Source organism: Zootoca vivipara, chromosome 2 (assembly GCF_965207765.1).
Source record: "Zootoca vivipara chromosome 2, rZooViv2.hap1.1, whole genome shotgun sequence".
NCBI lineage: Eukaryota > Metazoa > Chordata > Lepidosauria > Squamata > Lacertidae > Zootoca > Zootoca vivipara.
This window is the reverse complement of record NC_142584.1, coordinates 78509939-78532324: the sequence shown is the minus strand read 5'-3', so window position 1 is coordinate 78532324 and position 22386 is coordinate 78509939. Positions and strand designations below refer to the sequence as shown.

General features: G+C 45.0%; 1 protein-coding gene and 1 long non-coding RNA gene across 5 annotated transcripts in view; one reads left to right on the top strand and one right to left on the bottom strand.

Annotated features, from left to right (window-relative positions):
- CACNA1D (calcium voltage-gated channel subunit alpha1 D) overlaps positions 1 to 22386 on the bottom strand; it is a 204337-nt gene that overhangs the window by 43238 nt on the left and 138713 nt on the right. For 2 of the 4 annotated variants that reach the window (XM_088662244.1, XM_088662243.1), the window contains exons 30-33: positions 18133 to 18216; positions 17732 to 17815; positions 1116 to 1160; positions 555 to 683 (exon numbers count right to left, since the gene is read on the bottom strand). In XM_088662244.1, coding sequence (XP_088518370.1) covers positions 555 to 683; positions 1116 to 1160; positions 17732 to 17815; positions 18133 to 18216 — 342 coding nt within the window. The remainder of the gene's footprint in view (positions 1 to 554; positions 684 to 1115; positions 1161 to 17731; positions 17816 to 18132; positions 18217 to 22386) is intronic. The other 2 variants (XM_088662245.1, XM_060271438.2) reach the window with 1 other exon arrangement.
- On the top strand, positions 656 to 22349 carry LOC148686929 (uncharacterized). The gene is made up of 2 exons (XR_015948233.1): positions 656 to 779; positions 10936 to 22349. It is a non-coding gene; the product is annotated as an uncharacterized LOC148686929 (long non-coding RNA).

Genomic DNA, 22386 nt, shown 5'->3' with positions numbered 1-22386 from the left:
CTGGTGGAATGACAGCCATATCATTAGCTGGGGAAAGGAGACTTGTTAAGCCAGGTCACTAACCCTTGTACGCAAGGAGTAGAGAACCCGTGGCTCCTTCAGATGTTGCTGGACTAAAACTCTCATCATCCTTGACCGCTGGCCATGTTGGCTGGGACAATTGGGAGCTGGAGTCCAACACCAACAGCAGGGCTGGGACAATTGGGAGCTGGAGTCCAACACCAACAGCAGGGCTCTTGCTTAAGGCTCAGTTGGACTGCCACGCTAAATGATTGTTGTGAAAATGATTAAGTACTCTCAAGAAATGTGCACAGTTTAAGTGATACATAGATCACTATCATGTGCAATGGATCTGGATGTGTTCTCTATGTGTATGTGTTCTCAACAGAAAATATATCTTTCCATCCAATTGTTGTCTTTTGATGTGCACCTGTCTATGTGGCTTCCTGCTGTTTCACATACCGTAACTAATTGACCATAACTATAGGGTCACTGCTATTCAGAATGATTGTATTTTGACCCCTAGAAGCTAGGAGTTTAACCATTAAACTTACCTGAAAAGACTTAATAAATGTCCACAACAAAGTTCTTATCCCTTCACCCCTGCTGAGGAGCTTTACCAATCGCATCACTCGAAAAAGGCGGAAAAAGGTGATGGAGATTCTAGCACTCTCTTCATTGTTCTAAAAGGGTATGACGGAAACATCAGACCAAGCAAAATGCAGAACACGCAACATTTCAGGAAAAGAAAAACAACAATAAATGCAGAGGTGAAAGAGGTAAGATTTGAAAATGTGTCTCTGGGGTCTTTTCCCACTTTATATAAACATGGTATGACAGGAAAAATTACATGCTAGCACACAGGACCTGTAGAAATGCTTCACACAATGCATGCATTTCCAAGTTTTCCAGTTTGTTAATAGGGTCACGTTGGGTTTGTCTGTAGTAAAGTTTGATAGGTACATTGACAACAAAACCAAATCACTGCATACACCTTTCTAGTAGGACAATCATGAAAAAATACAGAAAAAACCAGTGGAGAAAAGAGACATGGTAAAAAGAATAAACTCAAGTAGAGGTACAATCAATCACTGGGGTCAGTTTACTAATCTTACCCCAGACTCATCAGTTGTGACAGTGACAGTTTCAGTTGGCTTTGGCTTTAAAAAAAATTAAGAACATTATATATTAAAATCAAAGCAAAGACCTTTAAAAATAATGTAAGTTGACTATAAAGGAGGAAAAAAATGCCTGTAGCTTGAAAAAATTATGAGCATAATATATTAAAATAAAAGCAAAGACCTTTAAAAATAATTCAACTTAAACACAAAGAGGAAGCAAGAACAGTTTGATAATTTGATGCTGATTGGAAAGGGGGGGAACACATGAAAAGCTCTGCTTTATCACTGCAGCTTACATTTCTGCGACAAATATTGCATGTCTGCTATAAATAAGTAAGAAAGTATTCGTTATAGCTGAATTATGAGAATGTACTAAAATTATGTAAGGCTTCCCTGAAACATTGATTTTCAACTGGTGGGATGCAACACATAATTGTGTCGCGATCTGATGTAAGGTTGGTAGCAGCAGAAACACGACAACTATCTTTCTGAAGAGACAGACAAAAAGGAAGGAAGGAGAAACACAGACAGAAGAGAACAAATATATGTGAATCTATTGAAGTTAATAAATAACTGGGGATGAACTGCTGAATGGGCAATTCCCATGGCTCTGAGATGAATACTTGGCAAATTATCTTTGAGAAACAGAAACTAACAGTTTTGAAGGCTGCATTTGGATATGCCAATATCCTAATGCAGATTCATTTGCTCCCCAGTCCTTATCCAATATGGCCATAAGGAACTGAACTTTCATTTTTAACTAACCAGGGTTTCACATGTAGAAATACGGGGGGTGGGGTGTTGTATTTAGTTTTTAAAAACTATAGGATAGTCAAATGAACCAACTTTAAGCCCTTGTTATGAAGCTGGCTTCTTCCAATAAACCATCATAAAGATTAACCACAGTTTATGACTCAAAATGCTAAGCTATGATTAATTAGAAATGGAAGCAACATTTAGTTTCTCCTTGCAGCTGTGCTGGAGGAAAGTAGAGACGGCAAACACAAACCCGAGGCTGTGCACGCAATGCTAAACCATAGTTGCATTTTTAACCATATTGTTGTGATTGAACAGTTGAATTGTTGTGCTTAACCTTGAGCCAGAGGCAGAGTGAGAAAGCCATGAGTTGTCAGATTCCCTCTTGGAATCCGATGCAGGCAGATTTCTTGCCTTTTGGAGAAGCAGGTGCCTGCCAAGGTATTCCGCAGCATGAGATCGGAGACACTCAACTTCTATTTCAAGGCAGTTGGTATTCTGAAACACGGGGAACCACTAACAGTGCTTCTCAGGAAGATCACTGACTGAGCTGTGATTTAAAGTGTCCTGGACCCAAATTGTTCGGGGCTTTGTATATTAACATGAGAATCTTGAACTTGGCCTGGTAGCATATGAGTAGTCAGCACAAGTGTTTTAGCAGAGTTGTCACATACTGTGAGCTATCTGGCTCCAGCAGCAATTTGGCCACTGCATCCTGCAGCAGATGGAGCTTCTGGACCAGACCCAAGGGAGAGAGCTACCTTGCGCTCCTTGGAGGAACGAAGGATAAAAATGTAATAAATAACAACTTCTCTCCTGGATAGGAGATGGATAATCCACTGGAGAGCTTGTTGCAATGAACATGAGATCTCCACCCTAGCTAAACTATTTCTCATTGGTCATGTTGGGGCATAATATGGTTCTGGATTGTTCAGAAAAGGAGTCAGTAATTTGTAGCTGCACTATGGTGTTTTTTAAAAAAAGAAAGAAAGGAGCCACCACAAACAAAATAGTAACAGGAACGGAAAGAAATTATTTGCATAAAGTAATTTGCATCCACTGCCAAGTGAATGGAACATTGTTAAGGAAATAACTGTGAAATGTTGACAGCATATCTTTAGAACGTATTTGTTTATGATACAGTCTGATGCTGTGCACACAATTAAATTCATAGAGAATAAGGCTACCAATGGCTACTAGTCTACCTCAAGGGCCATAGGCAACATTCCTAGGGGCACCAGTCACTGGGGGACAACAGCAGGAGAGGACCTCTTGTGCTCACTGCCTGCTTGTGGGCTTCCCATAGGCTCTGGAATGCTTTCTCTACGCAGCTGGAAACTATAAACCAAGCTGCTTATTTAGACATTTGGGCACTTGAGCCACTGTGTGAATATTGGGAGCATGCTGTTTCATTGTATTTTTTTTTGGTGTGCTGTGCTAATTTCAATTGAGATTTCAGCATTTAGTTGAATTTTATCATTCCCCTTCCAGAGCTATCTGGGTATAGGGCAGGATATAGATAGACCAAAATAAAATAAATGGGCATCTGGTTGGCCACTGTGGGAAACAAGTTGCTAGGCATGCTTTTGGACAGGATGCCTTCCGCTGTCTGATCCAGTCGTGCTCTTCATGTGCTCTTATGAATGCTCACTATCACTGTATGCATCATTACTTATTGCTAATCTTAAGAGAACAGAAGAATGGGAGTTAAGATATTGTGGTCAGATAGGCAAATCAATACAGGCAAGACAGGACAGGAGAGAAAAGCACAGATCACATCATCACTTATACAGAGAGTGGAGAGGTTAAGACTCACAAGACAGAGATAGCTGAGATATAAAAAAAGGGCACTCAGCACTGTCAGCCAACTAAAGATACAGACAGACTCTTCTAAAGGCTCCACATGATTATGAAGTTACAGTATGACCTACTTATATCAACCACAGATGCTATTTGAGCAGACACACAGTCCGTCAAAATATTGATTGAACATTGGCTGAAGCACATGAGGAGCTGTCTCCTAACGTTTGTGCCTATGGAAGAAGAGGGCTACTAAATCTTGTTTTAATAGTTCCTCAAATAAAGCATGCTCGCTCTGCAACACGGATGTCCCATATGTTAAGAACCTTTGTTTATAAACTGCAGTTTAGCAGCCTCAAGTGAGCTAAAAACTAGCAGTGTTTTGCTTATCTTTAAATGTTTTAATACATTTAAAATAGCACACACACACACACCTGGATATTAAACTTGAATATTAAACAGTGCAATCCTGTGCACATTTACTCAGAAGACAGGTTCACAATGTTTAATAGTGTTTACTCCCAGGTAAGTATGGGTAGGACTGCAGCCTAATTAATAGACAATAGTCAAAGGATGGTGGTGGCAGGAACACCTTAACCTATGTGTATTCATTAGAAAAGCGCTCTTCAATCTTGGATTCTCAGGTGTTGTTGGACTACAACTGCCATCACCTGTGACCACTGGCTAGGCTGGCTGGGGATAATAGGAGTTATAGTCCAACAACATTTGGGAACCAAAGTGTCACAGTGGCCGGAGTGGACTACTTCAGAGTAACGACGCTACGCAGCTCTGCATTTTATTCTTTTATTGGTGCTGCGTATTTACAGTGCTAAAGTCATTGCTATTTACACGGAGTGATGTGATCAGTCGGTTTCAGAACCTCCTAATGGCTTTTGGCGCGTCTTTCTCCAACACAAAAGCTTTGGCAGACCCATCCTCTTTCCCCTCCTCTTTCTGCGTAATTCCGGAGTTGGGGGATGGGTCTCCCCCCCTTATTCTCCCCTTCCTGTCCCACCTGGGACCCTGGCTCCTCTACCTTGCCTGAGCCTCGGCCCCGACTTCCTGCTTCCCCACTGGCATCGGAACTCTCTCTGCTTTCCCCTGTGCTCGGGGATGGGCTTGAACTCAGGAGGGGAGGGACTTCGCGATATCCCCTGTCCCTCACATCCACCCCCCTCCCAAGCTCTCCCTCACCCCTCCCCAGGTCCCCCCCAGGTGTCGGTGACGACTGGAAGCCTAAGAACTCAGTACCTTCCGAGCCCGTTGGTGTGAACACCTCCCCCCAGTCCTGCAAGCCCCCCCCTTCCGCCTGGGAGGATGGGAATCCCAAAAAGTCCGTGGCGTCAGAGCTGGTGGGGGTAAAAATGTTCTGCCAATCTGCTCCTTCCTCTGACTGGGTGGATCTCGGTGACACCCATACCTCATCCTCTGGTTCCTCAAACTCCGCTTCCCAGCGCCATGGTGAACTGCTCTCCCGTGCTTCCTCCCCCTCCCCCTCCCTTTCCATGTGCCAGGGTTTGGGTCTATGGGGAAAGAGGGCGTGAAATTCTTCTACCAGGAATTCCTCCTGTATCTGAGTGGCTGGGACCCATTCATTCTGGGACGGTGGAGCATCCTCCCATGCCATGAGGTACTCCAGTCCCCCCACCCCCCACCTTGAATCCAGGATGGCCGTGGCCTCATTGAGTTGCTCCCTGCCTTCCCTCTCCCCCCCTCCCTCAGGGGTTTGTTCGCTGTCTCGGAGCCTGCTGCTTTCCCTGTACGGCGACAGCAGCGATCTATGAAACACAGGGTGCACCCTCATGTCCTCTGGCAGTGCCAGCCTGTATGCCACCGGGTTGACCTGTTGCGTGACCGTGAAGGGGCCCAACCTTCTGGGCGCCAGCTTTTTGCATCGCCCTCTGATGGGAAGGCCCTCCGAGGACAACCAAACTTTGTCCCCCACCCTAATGACCTCCCCCGGTCGCCTGTGGCGATCTGCCCCCTTCTTGTACGCTTCCTTGGCTCTCTCCAAGTGTTCTCTGAGCTGCTGGTGCACCGTCTCCAGTTCCTCTGCCCAATCCTCAGCCTGTGGGCCCTCCTCCTCCTCCTCCCCCTCCCTCTCTGGGAAAGATCTGAGGTCACGCCCGTAATTGGCCTTAAAGGGCGACACCCCTGTGGAGACGTGCACCGCATTGTTGTAGGCAAATTCTGCCAGTGGCAGGCGATCCACCCAGTCCGTTTGCCGCTGGCTGACGTAGCATCTCAGGTACTGCTGCAGAATGGCGTTGACCCTCTCCGCCTGTCCATTGGTCTGCGGGTGTCTAGCCGTCGACAAGCTGACCTCCACCTGCAGGAGGTTCATGAGCCGCCGCCAGAACCTGGAAACAAATTGGCGGCCACGATCCGAAATAACCCTTAAAGGTAATCCATGCAGTCTGAATACGTGATCCACAAACAGTTTGGCTGTCCCTTCTGCAGAGACCGCCCTGGCACACGGTATAAAGTGGCACATTTTGGACATGAGGTCCACCACCACCAACACTGCGGTCTTGCCCCTGGACGACGGCAGGTCTGTGATGAAGTCCATGGACACTACTTCCCACGGCCTGTGCGGTGTGGCTAAGGGCTCCAGCAAACCTGCTGGTGGCGCTCTGACCACCTTTGCCCGCTGGCAGGTGTCACAGCCCCTTACATAATCCCTCACATCCTCCCGCACCCCTGGCCACCAGAAGTGTCTCATGACTAGGTGAGCGGTTTTGTCCCTCCCAAAATGACCCGCCGTTGGGTTGTCGTGCATCTGCTTGAGGACCGTACGTCTAAGCTGGGTGGTGGGCAGGTACAGTGCACCCTTGTAGAAAAGCAGCCCCCTGCGTTCTGCAAAGTCTTTTGCCTGCTCCCCCCCCCCCCTTCTCAGTTCTCTGAAGATGCGGTTGGCAAATTCATCCGCTGCCGTCAGTGCTGTGAGTTCCGCCTCGCTCACCACTGCTGCTCCGCAGGACCATGCTGACGGGGGGAAAATGTGCCTGGGTGCCGGTGGCGCCTCCTCCTCCATGTACTCTGGCTTGCGGGAGAGGGCATCCGCCCTGACATTCTGCTCTCCCGGGATGTAGTGTATGGAGAAGTTGAAGTTCGAGAAGAACTCTGCCCACCGTATCTGCCGCTGGTTGAGCACCCTGGCAGTTCTCCAGAACTCCAGGTTCTTGTGGTCTGTGCACACCTGGACGGGGTGCTTGGCGCCCACCAGGAAGTGTCTCCAGTGCTGGAACGCAGCGTGGATCGCAAGAAGTTCCCGATCAAACACCGTGTAGTTTCGCTCTGGCTGGGTCAACTTCCTGGAGAAGAAGGCAGAGGGTCTCCACTCTCTGTTGGCGTCCAGTTGCAACAAAATGGCGCCCACAGCTTTATCAGAAGCATCTGTCTCCACGCGTAGGGGCGCGTCCTGAACCACGTGGAACAGGTTCTGGTCTGAGGCGAACACCCTCTTGAGGCTTTCAAACGCTGCTTGCACCTCTGGTGTCCACCTGAACTTCTGCTTGCCTCTCAGGCAGTCAGTGATGGGAGCCGTAACGCGAGAGAAGTTCTTGATGAACTTCCTGTAGAAGTTGGCGAAGCCTAGTAGGCGTTGGGCATCTTTGCGCGTCCTGGGGCTGTGCCAGTCCAGGATGGCCTGCACCTTGTCCTTGTCCATCGCCAGCCCCTTGTCTGACAGCTTGTAGCCCAGGAAGTCCACCTCCTTGGTGTGAAACTTGCACTTCTCCAGCTTCACATACAGGTGGTTCTCCTTCAGGCGCTGCAACACCTCCCTGACATCTTTCACATGCTGCACTGGGTCATCGGAATAGATAAGGATGTCATCCAGGAAGACCAAGCATTTCCTGAAGAGGAGGGACCCCAGGACGTGGTGCATGAAGGCCTGGAAGCATGCTGAGCCCCCTTGCAACCCGAAGGGCATCACCAGATATTCAAAAGAGCCCAGAGGCGTGAACATCGTGGTTTTCCATTCATCGCCTTCCCGGATCCTGATCAAGTTGTACGCCCCCCTCAGGTCTAGCTTGGTGAAAATCTTGCCCCTGCGTGCCGCTGTCAGGAGATCATCCACTCTGGGCATGGGGAAAGCCACTGGCTCTGTTACTGAATTCAGCCGTCTAAAATCCACCACAAGACGGCGCTGTTGCGTGTCTTTCTTGTCCACCCAGAAGACTGGGCTGCCCCCTGCTGCCTTGCTTTCTCTGATGAACCCCCGCTTGAGGTTCTTGTCGATGAAAGCGCGCAGATCCTCCAGTTCCTGGTCTGACATGGCGTACAGCTTGGCTGGGGGTATAGTTGCCCCTGGCACCAGGTTGATCTGGCAGTCAAAAGGCCTGTGCGGGGGTAGGCGGTCGGACTCCGCTTCGCTGAAGACCTCCTGCAGGTCCCAGTACGGCTTGGGTATCGCCTCACCCCCTTTGATGTGCATGGTGGCCACCGTGGCTATCGGAGGCCCCTCCCCTGGTTGGTGCTGCATGCAATGTTCCAGGCAAAAGTCCGATCCAAAAGTGATGCATCTCTGGTGCCAACTGATGGAGGGGTCGTGGCGCGCCAGCCAGCTCATGCCCAAGACGATGGGGGGGTCTGAGATGGTTGTGACGTTGAATGCCAGTGTCTCTGAGTGCCTTCCCACCGTCATTCTCATGGGGGGGGTTTGATGAGTGATGGCCCCTCCCAGCAGCTCTCTGCCGTCAATGGTTGCCACGTGCAGGGGAAAATCCAGCTGCAGAAGCTGGATCTGGTGCTCTTCTGCAAAGTTTCTCGAGAAGAAGTTGGCTGAGGCACCACTGTCAATTAGGGCGAGGACCGTCAGGGGATAGCCATTTGGGAGCGTGAGCGTCACTTCTAGAACCACTCCTGCTCTGGGAGGGGTGGGCTGGCTCTGCTCCTCTCTGTGCGGGTGGGTGGGCTGGGGCTGTTGTCTGCTGACTGTGCCTGGCTGCTGCCCCTTGTCTCCTGCAGCCAGGCTTTCCCGTTCCCCTGCTGTGGTGCTGCGTCAGTGGGGGAGGGCACAGCCGTTCCCGCCTTTCCTTGCCACTCCCTGCGATGTGGGCAGTCTCTGACGAGATGCTGGGGGGAGTTGCAGAGAAAGCAATTCCCACCCCTTCCCTCCTTGCGTCTTGGCGCTGCTGGGGTTTGAAAAGCCCGCGCGCGCGCGCGCGCTATCAATCTGCATGGGTTCCTGGTCCTGACTGGCCCCAGGCGTGGCTTGAAAGGGTTGTGGGGGGAGTGGCTTCTCCTGCGACCGTGGGAACCAAGCCCGCTTTGCGCGCGTTGCTTGCTTGTCGCTCCACCGGGATTCCTGTCTCACCCCCACCGCCAGAGCCGCTTTGCTCAGCTGATCCATATTACTGGGCTTTGGACCTCTCGAGAGCTCATCCTTCACCTCCTCATGCAACCCCAAGTAGAACGCCGCTTGCATTGGGGGTGACTCTAGTTCCCACCCCAATCTGTGCACCAGCATGGTGAATTTCGCCCAATACGCGCGAACTGTCATATTTCCTTGGCGTAAATTATGAAGTTCCTCCTTAGTCTGGTCCATATGACTATCGGACGAATACATCGTTTTCAAACCTTCTAGAAATAGTTTGACATTCTTCATGCAAGGATTCTTTGTTGCGATTAACGGTCTTAGCCACTCCCTGGCTGCCCCGGTAAGGTGCTCCACAATAAACGCTACCCTGTGCTCATCATCAGGGAACTCAGCGTGGTGCAGCTCAAGAGCATACACAATCTCAGTCTCAAAGCCCTGATATTCCCTCGGGTCTCCATTGAACTTGCTTACTAGCGTCCCGGCTCTCCTTCCTGGCAGCACTTGGACTTGGGGTGCCCCTCCCGCCTTGTTTTTCTCTGCATCCAGCTTGTTTTGGAGGTCTACCGCCACCGCCCTTAATTCCTGCTCTCTTTCCTGTAGCGCTCTCACCTGTTCCGCAAGTTGTAGCCGGTCGTCCTGGACCTTCTTAGTCTCTTCTTTAGCTGCCTTCAATTCCCCCTGCGCCTGCAGCGACAGCTGCTGCAGTTCTTGCTGGGCTTGCTCCGCGATCTGCCGCCATCTCTCCGCCTCTGACACGCTCATCCCGGCAACTCCAAAGTAGCCCAAAAAGGATTAGGAGGTTGCTGTCACAGTGGCCGGAGTGGACTACTTCAGAGTAACGACGCTACGCAGCTCTGCATTTTATTCTTTTATTGGTGCTGCATATTTACAGTGCTAAAGTCATTGCTATTTACACGGAGTGATGTGATCAGTCGGTTTCAGAACCTCCTAATGGCTTTTGGCGCGTCTTTCTCCAACACAAAAGCTTTGGCAGACCCATCCTCTTTCCCCTCCTCTTTCTGCGTAATTCCGGAGTTGGGGGGATGGGTCTCCCCCCCTTATTCTCCCCTTCCTGTCCCACCTGGGACCCTGGCTCCTCTACCTTGCCTGAGCCTCGGCCCCGACTTCCTGCTTCCCCACTGGCATCGGAACTCTCTCTGCTTTCCCCTGTGCTCGGGGATGGGCTTGAACTCAGGAGGGGAGGGACTTCGCGATATCCCCTGTCCCTCACACAAAGGTTGAAGAACATCACATTAAAATGCCTGAACAGGGACCTAGCATCATGCATGCTGTACCTTCCTTCTTACCTCTCGCCACCTATTTTGTAAATATTTTGTATATTTCATATACGTATCGTAACTCTCAATACTAATTTCCTCAGTTTGCCTACAGCAGTGGAGGCCACTACACTGGAATGTACTCAGTTTACTTTTTAATTTTGTATGCCTTCTTAAGAATGGTTGCCGTCCAATCATTAAGGGCAAAACAAATATTTAAGAAACGTATCATCTTCAAACAAACAGTGGGACAGGTATTCAGGAGAATGACACAAAATCCTTTTTTGTTTTCCTGCTTAAAGGAGGAACCTTTCTCTGTCCCTTCCTGTTATCACATATCTCCTTCGGCTTTAAACGAAGCAGTCTTAATCATCTGTTTGTAGCAGCTAACCTGTGACTGCTGAGGACAGTGTTATGATGCCCTAGACATGGGGTGGTTTGTTAAGAACAACACCATGAGAGTGTTGCTGCTACTCCCATGCTTAAGCATGCCCCATTCTAAACCCTGTGCCATCTTCATATTTGGCTATTAGGGCTTTCTTCACAGATGATAGCAACCAACTACAGACTGAATACTAATGTAGCATTATACTGGATCATCCAGGGCTAGTAGAGCTGTATCATTCTCATTCTTAAGAACTTCATTCCTCTTCCCTAGGGTGAAACTGAGAACCACCAATAGAAAACAGTGGAAAAATCCAAGACTATATAGCAGTGCACGCACATGTGCACACAGCCAAGCAGCAACAAAGACAGGAGCTCAGGCCTTTGGCATTCAGTGGGAACCTGGAAGTTCTGTCTCCAGACTGGAGTGTGAGTTGCTATAGACTTACCAGTAATTGTTCTCTATAGGTTTAATTGTTATATTTATTCTTTAAGACCTGGAACCCCACAGGGTCATGTCAAACCATTGCTAAAAATGCCTTCTTTTTTAATATACTTCTGAGTACCAAGGAAACCACCTGCCTACTTCCATTTTGGGACAGTCCAGTTTCACTTCTAAACTAATGGCATCCAACTAGCTGAATTTGCTATTTAGAGGGAATGATTGCAGTAGTTTATACAGCAACCATTATCGGGGCCAGCCCACCCATGAGATGAGGTGAGGTAACTGCCTCATGTGGCAAGACTGACGGGAGCAGCAGATTCCCAATGTATATATTTGTTCCCCCCTTGTTCCTGATGTAGATCTTCACTCACCCCACCCTGGTGGGTAGGGGGGCACCATTTTGTGGATGATCTCAAGTGCCAAATGTATTGGGCTGGCTCTTATCATTATACAGCTACGATCCAAATAACCCTTTTAACTTGAAAGGATTTGCTTTCTAAGGGAAAAATCACATTTCCATTAAAAAAAAATTGGATTCAGAAATCTGAGCATTGAAAAAGCCAGTTTCTCCACAATTGAGTTTCTTATTGGGGATTCAGGAAAAACACCTGTTCTGGAGATGCCCTTAGCCATGCCAAGTCATGCTCACCTCCATCTTTATTCTAAATTCACACTATTTGTTTGCATCAGTCTGTTTCAAGAAACAATGGAGTGTGTCTCTGGGGGTGAAGTCAAACTACTGCATTAGCAGCACTGAAGTGACCTCCCCAGGGCACAAGCCTGGGCAGTGTGTATGGAGGTCCTGGGCTGCCCAGATGGCAAGAGCACCCCTCTCTTGGCCTCGCTGATGTGGTCCAAATGGAAGGAAAGCAGTATGTTTGGCACCAGCTGGCTACAGCAGTTGATGGAAGGAGACATACAAGGTGCCTTCCAGCCACCATTTACCACAATAATAATCCTCTAAATCCTATATGGGTGGATATTTTATTTGTTTGTTTCAGATAACTGACACTCCTCCCTTCCACTTAAAACACAGCCCAATGTGACTTACAAAAGTGTTAAAAACAAGAAGCACAAAACACACAAAAATATAAAAGGAACAAAATAAATAAAACAATAAAAACCAAAATAAGGTAATGCTGCAGAGTTAAAGTCGCTGAAAATATTACAAAGTGATTGTTAGATCAATGAACCAAGAAGAACACATACACCAGCTTCAGTCGTTTCTGGTTTAGTATTCATGTGTTAATTAATTATAGATTTAAAAAAATTACACAAGCACTCCAAAAAGAGCCACCCTTGTGATGAAATAGCACTCGTGTGAGGGACGGTTTCAAATACAAAGACTTGCACTTCTTCATGCCTACTCCTCCTTGTATTTAACAATCATTTAGTGCCAAAGTGAACCAGGTGCTTCTTGAGAGAAACGCTCCATATTCAACACTACTGACTTGATGTTTTAGTGCACAACTGGAAGTGCAGGAAATGAACAAAGCCAGTTACTTTTTCCCTATGTCAAAGAAGCATGAATCTTGCCCTCCAGATTGCGCACAAATGACACTGGTCTTGTAGTCCTCTTTCCAACGCACTGTGGACAATTAGGGAGGGGGAAATAGAGGGCCACTGTAGTTAGCATTTAATTATATCTCACCACTCTGGGAATCAGAGATGTAATATAAAAATACTATTTTCATTAAAGCATTATCAAGTAATTTGCCTCTTGGCATGTACAGACTGTAGTGGTTGGAAGTGTACTGAATACAGTCTCTCCAAAACTACCGTACCAGCCAGAGGTAGAAAGCCCTGTTAACTAAGTTTGTTCATGTTGCCTGTGGTTGTAACCCTGTGACCTCAGGGTGATGGGTGACATATAAATCTAAATGCTCAATAATTTTCGGGAAACTTTTCAGGTGATAACAATATGATTAGGTTTCCGTAAGCAAATTCCATCCGTTTACTTGAGACCCTGTTTCATGGTAAACATGTTTACTGCTAATGAAGTTCACTAGATAAGAGATATAAGAGAGCAGATAGTTGTCAGGACCTGTGGGAAAGCAAGGCAGCAATCGCCTAGTCCTGAATACTATTACCTAGTCCTGACCAGTGAAGGAACTGAAAGGAGGTGATCCGCAATTGCAGAAAACCTCAGATCAGCTGATACTTTCTGGACCTGGGAAAGACTTTTGGGATGTGTTTACTTGCTGTTCTGAGCAACTTTAAGACTCTGCTCTTACTGGCTATGTACATCTTGCCCTAACCTCAACAACTACTAAGTCTGACAGTGCACCCCTTCGGTGCTTTCTGAAACATTAGCAGTCCATCAAACAGGCAAAGTAAATGGCATTTTTTATTTTTTAAAAAATCAACCAGCTCTTTCTTCTACACCACCATGACTGAAGCTTTCTTTAAAAATCAAGCAGTGTAACACAAAGTGAACATGCTCTTGAGGAACCCTGCAATAGCCATCCAAACTGTTTCTTACCCTTGACATGCTAAAATTGAGAACATTACAATCCTTACAGGGCCAAGGTGTCTGCATGTCCCAAAATAGCATTTCAGAAATCTTCCAACTAATTTGTTTCAAGTGAGGTGAAAATTTGGCGGTTATTTATAGTACATACATATAGAAGTATAGCACCACTAAGGCCCACTAGGATATCCAAGGGGGAAATGGTACAGAATAGGCCCTTCAATTGATCTTTATATAGTTGGTCTCCAGAATGTAATGTTCACAAATAATTCACATGTCTGAGTGACATGGAACCATTTAGATGACTAGAGTCGGTCAGGGGTTTTGTGTACAATGTGGCATTTCCTTTAGACAAAATGTGAGCAAATATACAAAGAAATGTTATGGCCTTTAACAGACCTTTTGATCTGTAAACTCTTATACCGTATATATTCACTTGCCTTTAAAAATTTCTAAAAATAAAATGAACATGAAAACCAGTTAAAACAACACAACAGAAATTCATGAAATTCAGCAGTATATCAATACAGCACAATATTTGAACTATAATTCTCACAACACCCCTATTCCTGCAGGCTTTGGTTCGGAATGGAGCAGTGGCTAAAGTGCTGGGTTTACATGTGGGGAACCCTGATTGGTCTAGAGGTTCATTGTAGAGCAAGTAGCTCTCTTTTAGCACATGAATGGTTATTGTAAGAGTAAGGTACCTGTCCCTGAGTTCATTGAAACAAATGCAACAATAAACATTGAAGTGGAGTTTCAAGACATTTTCTAGGCTTTCGAGTGTATCCTACAACAATTTCTTGTCCCTCTCCTCCCCAAAGTTTCTCTGGAAGCTTGGTGAACTTCATTTCCTAATCCTAGAATATCACAAATATAAGACTGACACATATTTGCAATGCTACAATAGAGTAGAATATAATAGTATTTAAGAAGTCCAAGTCGCTCACTTGTGTCAAAATGGTTCTTGTACAAATAAATGTGTCAAAATGGTTCTTGTACAAATGACTATTGATATTATTTTGACACAGCAAATGTTGCCATCCTGCAAATTGATGCCACAATCTTGTTTATGGGCCTAGAGCTACTTCCAGTTCCAAGAATACACCACCATGGAGACATTGCTTTCACATAAGAAGCGTGCAGTTAGGCAAATTTAAAGATTTAAAGATGACTGCCGGTACTCGAGACACTGAAAGGAAACTCAAATGGTACCTTATTTTAAATGGGATGTGTTTTGTGGTCTTGCATGCCCATGCACAAAGTAATTTTGGTCCCACTAGAAAAGCACATCTATTTGAATTGTGGATTTCAATGAATCCACTATTTGACCCTCTCTTTCAAAAGAGGGAGGCAAAATAAATTCAGAGAGATCTAGTTCAGATTAATATGGTATTTAGCCAAGTTGTTCAATGCTTCTGGAGAGCCAGTGTGCTGAACTCAATTGTATGTCAAGATGTAGGTCAGAGAAACCTGGTTAGCTTCAAATCTCATTGGCTAACTGTGATCCAATCATATTCTCTCACACTACCCAACCTACAGGGTTGTTGTATGAGAATAAAACAGGAAAACGCAAACCATTTATACCAATCTGAGTTCCTTGGAAGGATGATGGGATAAAAATGTAATAAATATTTTTACCCAGAGAGGATGGTGCATATAGGTGTGCATGAGCCCAATGCTCTACATATCAAGTTCAGAAACTTAATGCCTAACCCGCCTCCTCCTCATCTCTAAAACAAGGTAAGGAATAAGGAGAAGTTAAAAACTATTAGGCACGGATCTGGTCATTACTCTAGTGAGGTGTATTAATCTATTCCTGTCCCGGTATATATGACAAGGTTTTAGGCCCTTATTACAGACAATTTCAGTCATTACTGGATTAAGAAAACATCAAAGAGAAGGCAACTGGTGCTTGGAGGTAATATTCAAATTCTATTGTGTGAACTAGAAAGTCCCTCTCCTTACCTGGCCTTACCTGGCAACACCTCCCCAGGCAGGATTGGATACTAGGCTGGGGTAGGCGGAGACCCCTGGCATCCTACCCGGGAAGGTGGTGGCAGCTGTACGCAACCACGCAAAGGTCGCCCCACATTTGATGTGTGGAGCGGTCATTGCTTGTTTAAAACAACATTTTAAGGTTAAGAGTAAAAATAGGGTATAATTTAATTGGGGGTGTATTTGAAAATGTTAAACTGTAATTTTAAAGTCTTCTTAGCCACTCTCAAGAACGGCACTATTCTAGGATTATGAATAATCTGACATCATTATCTTTAAAAGAAGACACTAATGTTGAAAACTGGATTATTATAGATGTTATTAGTACACAGTGTGAAAGTATCTATTCATTGCAAGTCAAATGTGCAAACTACAATAAATGTTAAGCTGTCAGCTCTGTTTACAGTAGGCAGCTCAGTTCTTAAAGAAACTGGATAAGTTCTCAAGGAAAGTATTTTTTGCATAGGGTCGAGCATCTGAGTGTCTGCTATTCAGAAATAGTTATGTATCTTTTGGTGAACAAATCTTTATGTGCCCCCTGAATGCAAAAACACTGAGCATGCAAAAAAAATCATAAATATTTCATTTTATAACATCTGGAAGTACAGGTTTTGAATCTGGAGCAACTTTTCTTCTAAATGAGGGATGTGCAAATAAAAAGGGAGGAATCCAAGACTGCACTCTTCTGACTATCAGCAGAAGTATTTAGCTTGCCAGACGAAATGATCCCCACTCTCCTCTCCTGCATGCTGTTCTGCGGGTTCTCCAACCCCACCCCAGTTCTTTGCTTCATTTGTGCCCACTAACCTTTACCAGCTGATAATCAGTGGTGGGACCTCCTGGGCCCTACTTCCACTGTTATTTCCCCTTTTCTTCTATATTTAGAGGCCACAGAGTTGTAGAATGTGCCAAGATCTGTGTATGTCTCAAGGGCAAAGAGGAGAATCTGTTCAATCAAAGTTTCATTTAGATGAGAAATCCTCATGTGTGAGATATAGGCATGAAAATAAAATTTGTTGGTATCTGTGTAACTTGCTTTCTTATGAACACTGTACTCCAGAAAGCCAGAGGACAGAATTTCTAGGAAACAATAACACATGGCACCTGCTAGGTATTAAGATGCAAGAATCAATTTTGAAAGTCTTATGTCCAATTCCATAAGTTGGAAGGATGGCCACCTGTATTCTAAGCCTCTTGTACTTGTGGAAGTTCCCTATGTGTTTTAGAACCCTGGAAAATTAGAGTTCTAAAATGTGTGGAAAGGCTCCAATGATCAAGGAAGCGTCCCAATTCAGACCTTTGTCCTCTAATTCACAGAGAACAAGAACAGTGAGTTCACTTAAGCCTGAAGAGGGTATAAGACTTCAAAAAATCTTCAGAACCCTGAACTTAGGGATGATGGAAGAGAATGGTTATTTATCTGTGCATGTCTAAGAAGGAAAAAACCCTAATTTGGAAACTGCTTGAATCCTGTTGGACTTGAATAAAAGTCATGGAGCTCTATAACCCCCAGGAAATAGAAACTATCTACCTTCTAATGGAAATATGGAGACTGTATCCTTTGGGAGAAGAAGAATAAGGTATTTGGAGGCAGGGCAGCAAGCAGCAGTTATATGGGCTTAGCAACAACTCCAAAAAATAGCTTAGGAATACACTACAAGTGCATTGCAGACATGGCCAATAAAGTGAATTCTCCAAAAGCAATGGAGGTTCCCCAGTTGCTTACACTAATCAGGTCTAGGCAACCTATGAGTCATCAAATCAAGTTCAGCCCATCAGCCATTTATTTTTAATCCCAGGCAGGCAACAAAGCAGGAAGTTCACTCAGCCCCAATCCAGCTACTATTTATAGTTGGTCAACTATGAGACACAGGAGAAGCAACAGGTTGTACAGGTCTGAATTTCCTTTAGACACCTTTGTAATAGGATGGCCTTGAAATTCATTCAGTCTTAGCTTTTGTGCATCCGTCAGCAGCCATTACTGCGTTAATGATAGAACCACTGCTTCACATAGTACGGTACTAAAATAATTCACTCCTCGGAAACAAATAAAAAAAGGGTGTTGGGATTCATGGGTCGTTAATTCTATTTCTACTTTTCTATTCTATTCTGATGGACAGCAATTACTTTGTAGTGGGGTGAACGGTGGTTACTTACATTAACTTCTGTTATAGCAATATCAACGACGCTACCAACAACAATTAAGGCATCAAAAGTGTTCCATGCATCAGTGAAATAGTGCTGTTAGGACAAGCATTCAGTAGCACGAGAAAACAGAAACAGAAAAGAAAGAGAAGAAAAAGGACAGTGTTATAACACAGAAACACAATCTGAGCTTCCGCAATGCACCAGTACTGCTTTTTTCACCTCAAGTCTGAGAAAATGGGAAGCCAACAGCAGCTAGTTGTTTTCCTAAATTGCCATAGCTGAACTATGAATGGCTTGCATTCAGTTTAGAAATATATCCAAATTCTGTGACTTGTCCAGATAATAGAAATAAGTAGGGAAACAGAACAGAAAGAAGTGGGACTGAAAGGGTTTGGCTGGGATATACTCACATCGGCTTCACTGAGAACGATGTCTACTATGCTGCCAATAACGACGAGGGAGTCAAACGAGTTCCAGGCATCACTAAAATAGCCCTGAACAGAGCAGGCAGGGTGCAAACGTTTGTGATTACACATGAAATGTCAAAATAGTTGCATACTTCTGTTTAGTTTTTTCATAAACAGAAATTACTTCAAACAAAAAATCCATGGTGTCAAACAATATTGTCTACTGAAGGAAAGGCTGATATGTGACATGATTTGATCCCCAGGAATCTGAAGCAAAGATGTGAGCAGTGTAAGCAGGTTTCTACAGGACAGGGTTGAGAATTGGATCCTGTTGGTGGGTCTGATTAGGCCTACACGCCAGATGTTCCATACCCCCGACCTCAGAGGAGTCCACTTTCCAATCCATTTAGGCTGGAAACTATACTACAACTTAGGGTGGCTATTCTGTTCTCCTAAACTACTGGGGCTGGGGATAGGCAGATCAATTTATTCCCACTCTGTGACAATTTCACACTGGCTTATTCATAAGTCCATTCCATCTGCCTTCTGCATTACTCTGTGATTATTTTTTAATGAAATATTTAAATGCATTTACACTTCTAAGTGTATTTTAGGCCAAAATACATGTTTTAAGGGGGGAAATGGTATATATTTTTTGAACCAAGCAGTAGATTACAAAATTTGTATAAGTGCACAATCCCAGGGGCTCATTAGATTTTGATCCACACATTAGGTCCAGAGTGTGCATATCATGTCAGTTTGCACTGCACTGGAAATCACAGAAATCAAATTCCTATAGCATGCCTATTTGGGGAAGAAGTTGACCCTTGGGATCCATTGGTTGCAAATTGCCTCCCCCAGGTTTCTTGTACAGGATGTCCTTCAATACTCTGGTGCACCACCACTATTGTTTATGAAAAAAATACTGCCTGTAGGGATGAGCTGTGAAAAAGCTTAAATCACAGCACTCTGAAGATTCAGGGGAGAAGGGGATGTAAATGTGTGCTTCTACGAGTTGAGAAAGCTAACATCGTGCTGAAAATCAAAAGATCAACAGAGTAGCATTGAAACATATGTGTGGGATAAAGTAGGGTAGCCAACCCAAAATTGCACCACTCATATGCAGACGGTTTTGATAGCTGTATGATTAAGATTCCTCAAGAAGCGCTTGAAAATGAACCAAGTCAATTTGAAATGGAAAAAAGATGGTGCCCAGAACAGAAACACTGTGACATAATGGTGAAAGGCAAGACAGACAACATAAAGCTAATGGGCAGCATTTAAGCGCCTTGCTAGTTTTAAGCTTCTTGTGTGTGCTTATTGGGAAATATTTTTAAAACAGCTTTGAAACAGTCCTGCTCTGTACTATTAGTGTATCTTATAATCTCAAATTTGGGAAGGAAAATAAAAACAAACAAACCAGCATAAATAGCACTTCCATACTTTTATTACATGGGTTATTCCAAACCACCAGATATTTCTGAAGACTCATTTGGTTCAATGAAATCTCTAAAGGGTATGGAGTTTAATTATCAGGTTCTTTCCTGATAATCCCATGATTATCCCATGAAGAGAGGGCCTATGAAATACAGTCTTCATTTTTCTTTGTAATTTCACATTCTGTTCTTACACTATTAGCATAAAAAAGAATTTCAAGCAATATAAAGCATTGTAAGCCATGTTTCTATTAGAATCATAGCTTTGGCACTCATTGGTTTGGGTCCGTTCACCTATGTGACAGCTGTCAAGTATTTGGAGAATAACCATGGACAGGAATCAGACACCCCTGAAGAAATGCTGGTGGGCTGAAGCCCTTCCCCTCAAGCAGAGCTACTGAGCAGGATGGAATTAGAAGACCCTATATCACCGTGGTGTGAGAGTCTTATGCGAACATTTCTACTTGGAAGGAATGAGTCCAATGGAGATACTATGGGACCTGCAGGAATATTGGAACAACATGTCACATACCAATCTCTTAAGGCAAACCTTTCCTGTCAGCATGCACAGATATTGTTCCCAGCAATGTGCAAAGCCAAAGCAAGCAAGCAAACATAAATAATAAATAAATAAATAACACTAAGTAATAGAAATAAAGATGACTCTGGAAAAGGGAGAATGCAATATATGGACAAGTCACAGCAAGTATACTTGCATCACACATCTCACAGCTTTCATCACTGCAAAAACCCAATGTACATCTACTTACTAGGTATCTTTTCTTTTTTGGCACACAAATCTAATTCAAAATGGCAAAAGGAAACAATTCCATACCTAATTAGGCAACAGTTGTCTTTCATGAAATTATACATCTAACATTAGTTTCAGCTGGCATTGAAAACACCTTTATTTGCAAATTTCTCATCAGCAAATCAGGATGGTCAAGCACTACGCATGGTATGGACATTCTGTAATCGGATCCACCTGATCAGGACCAGCCCAAGAGGTGAAGGACAAGATGGCATCCTCCCTCCCATTTCACATACGAAAGCCAACCAAACGGACAGTTTAATCTTACTTCAACGCTGTCAGCAGCAGAACATTCTCCACTGCACCTGAGGAGAGCAGGCTAGCTTAAGGAAAGCCGAACAGGTTTCATGGCTTTGCCCTTCAACAGGTCCTCACCCATCTTTGCCCCTTGCCTTTGATGCCTGAAGTGACCACCTCTTCTAACGGTAGGACTAGCCTTTGCTCCTGATGCTGTTTAATTTCTCCAAAACCAGGCATGCCCCCTTCAATTTAGTTTAGGGCTACAGTGAGGGGTACTGTCCCTCTGCCTTTGCACTAGTGCCTTCACCTAAACTACCCCTTCCAAAGCTGGTATCAGCTGCAGAGGGGAAAACTTAACAGGCTTAAGAGCTTAATCAACACAGTTCTCCTCCACAGCTAAGAGCGCCATGGAGGAAAGGGGACACATGGCTAGTAATCAACGTGGAGAGGAACCCCGCCCCAATCCAAATTACCCCTTCCCCCAGTTGCTTTTAATAAAATAAGAGGATGGTCCAACAATGGAACTTCCACGAACATGTAGTAGTTTGACTCTCCTTTCTGCAGGGAGAAGAGTATTGATGCAGCGTGCTATTATTCTCCAAAAAAAAGAGGAAGATGCTTTTTATTTATTTTTTGCCTTCAAACAAGAACAGCATTTTAAGTCAGGGTGGGGAGGCCAAGGCTGAAAGGCCAATCCTTCCACCTGCCATGTGGGGTTATTTTCAGGAGCTTCACAGCTGGGGAAGGAAGGCTTAGCCTTCCCCATGCACTGTGATTCTCTACGGAATATGCCCTACACACTGCAAGTAGACTTGTGTGTGGTGGGAAATTCCTATAAGAACTAACAGAAGGTATTTTCAAGTCTAAATGTGTATGGGTGGGAGGTGGGAGTGAGAGGCTGGATGTGTGCATGACAAAACAGGTGTGTGTGTGTGTGTGAGAGAGAGAGAGAGAGAGAGAGAGAGAGTCAGTGAGAGGATGGATGGATGTGTGTTGTGTGCAAGTGTGGTTGGCGTATGTGGGGTGGCCACACCCACTTTGGTCTTGGCCACGACCAGTTCTGGAATGCGGCCCTCAGGCTGCCAAAGCTTGCTGCAAGCCCACAGGCCATAGCTGCCAAGACTCCCGTATTCCCCAGGAAACCCCCGTTTTTCCAGCTGTTTCCCGCTGGCAGCCTGGATTTTAAAAAACCCTGTAAATCCCCCGGATTCTTACCGGCCCAGGGAGGCTCCTTCTGCGCATGTCTGGAGTCTCTGGACATGCGCAGAAGCGATTTCTGGCGCTGTGGCCATTTTGGAAATGGGCAGAGCATGCGTAGAAGCAACTTCTGGTGCTGCTCTGCCCAGTTTCAAAATGGCTGCAGCGTGACTTCCGGTGCCGATCCCGGATTTTTCAATCTGGGAGTTGGCACCTATGCCACAGGCACAAGAAAGTGGTTGAAATTATACATAAGAAATATATACAGTGGTACCTCTGGTTAAGAACTTAAGTCGTTCTGGAGGTCCGTTCTTAACCTGAAACTGTTCTTAACCTGAAGCACCATTTTAGCTAATGGGGCCTCCTGCTGCCGCTGCGCCGCCGGAGCACAATTTCTTTTCTCATCCTGAAACAAAGTTCTTAACCTGAGGTACTATTTCTGGGTTAGCGGAGTCTGTAACCTGAAGTGTTTGTAACCTGAAGCATTTGTAACCCGAGGTATCACTGTATATCTAAATTATAGAATGAACTAATTTTGAATTTTTTAAAAAAGTTTTGGTTTCAAATTCAGGT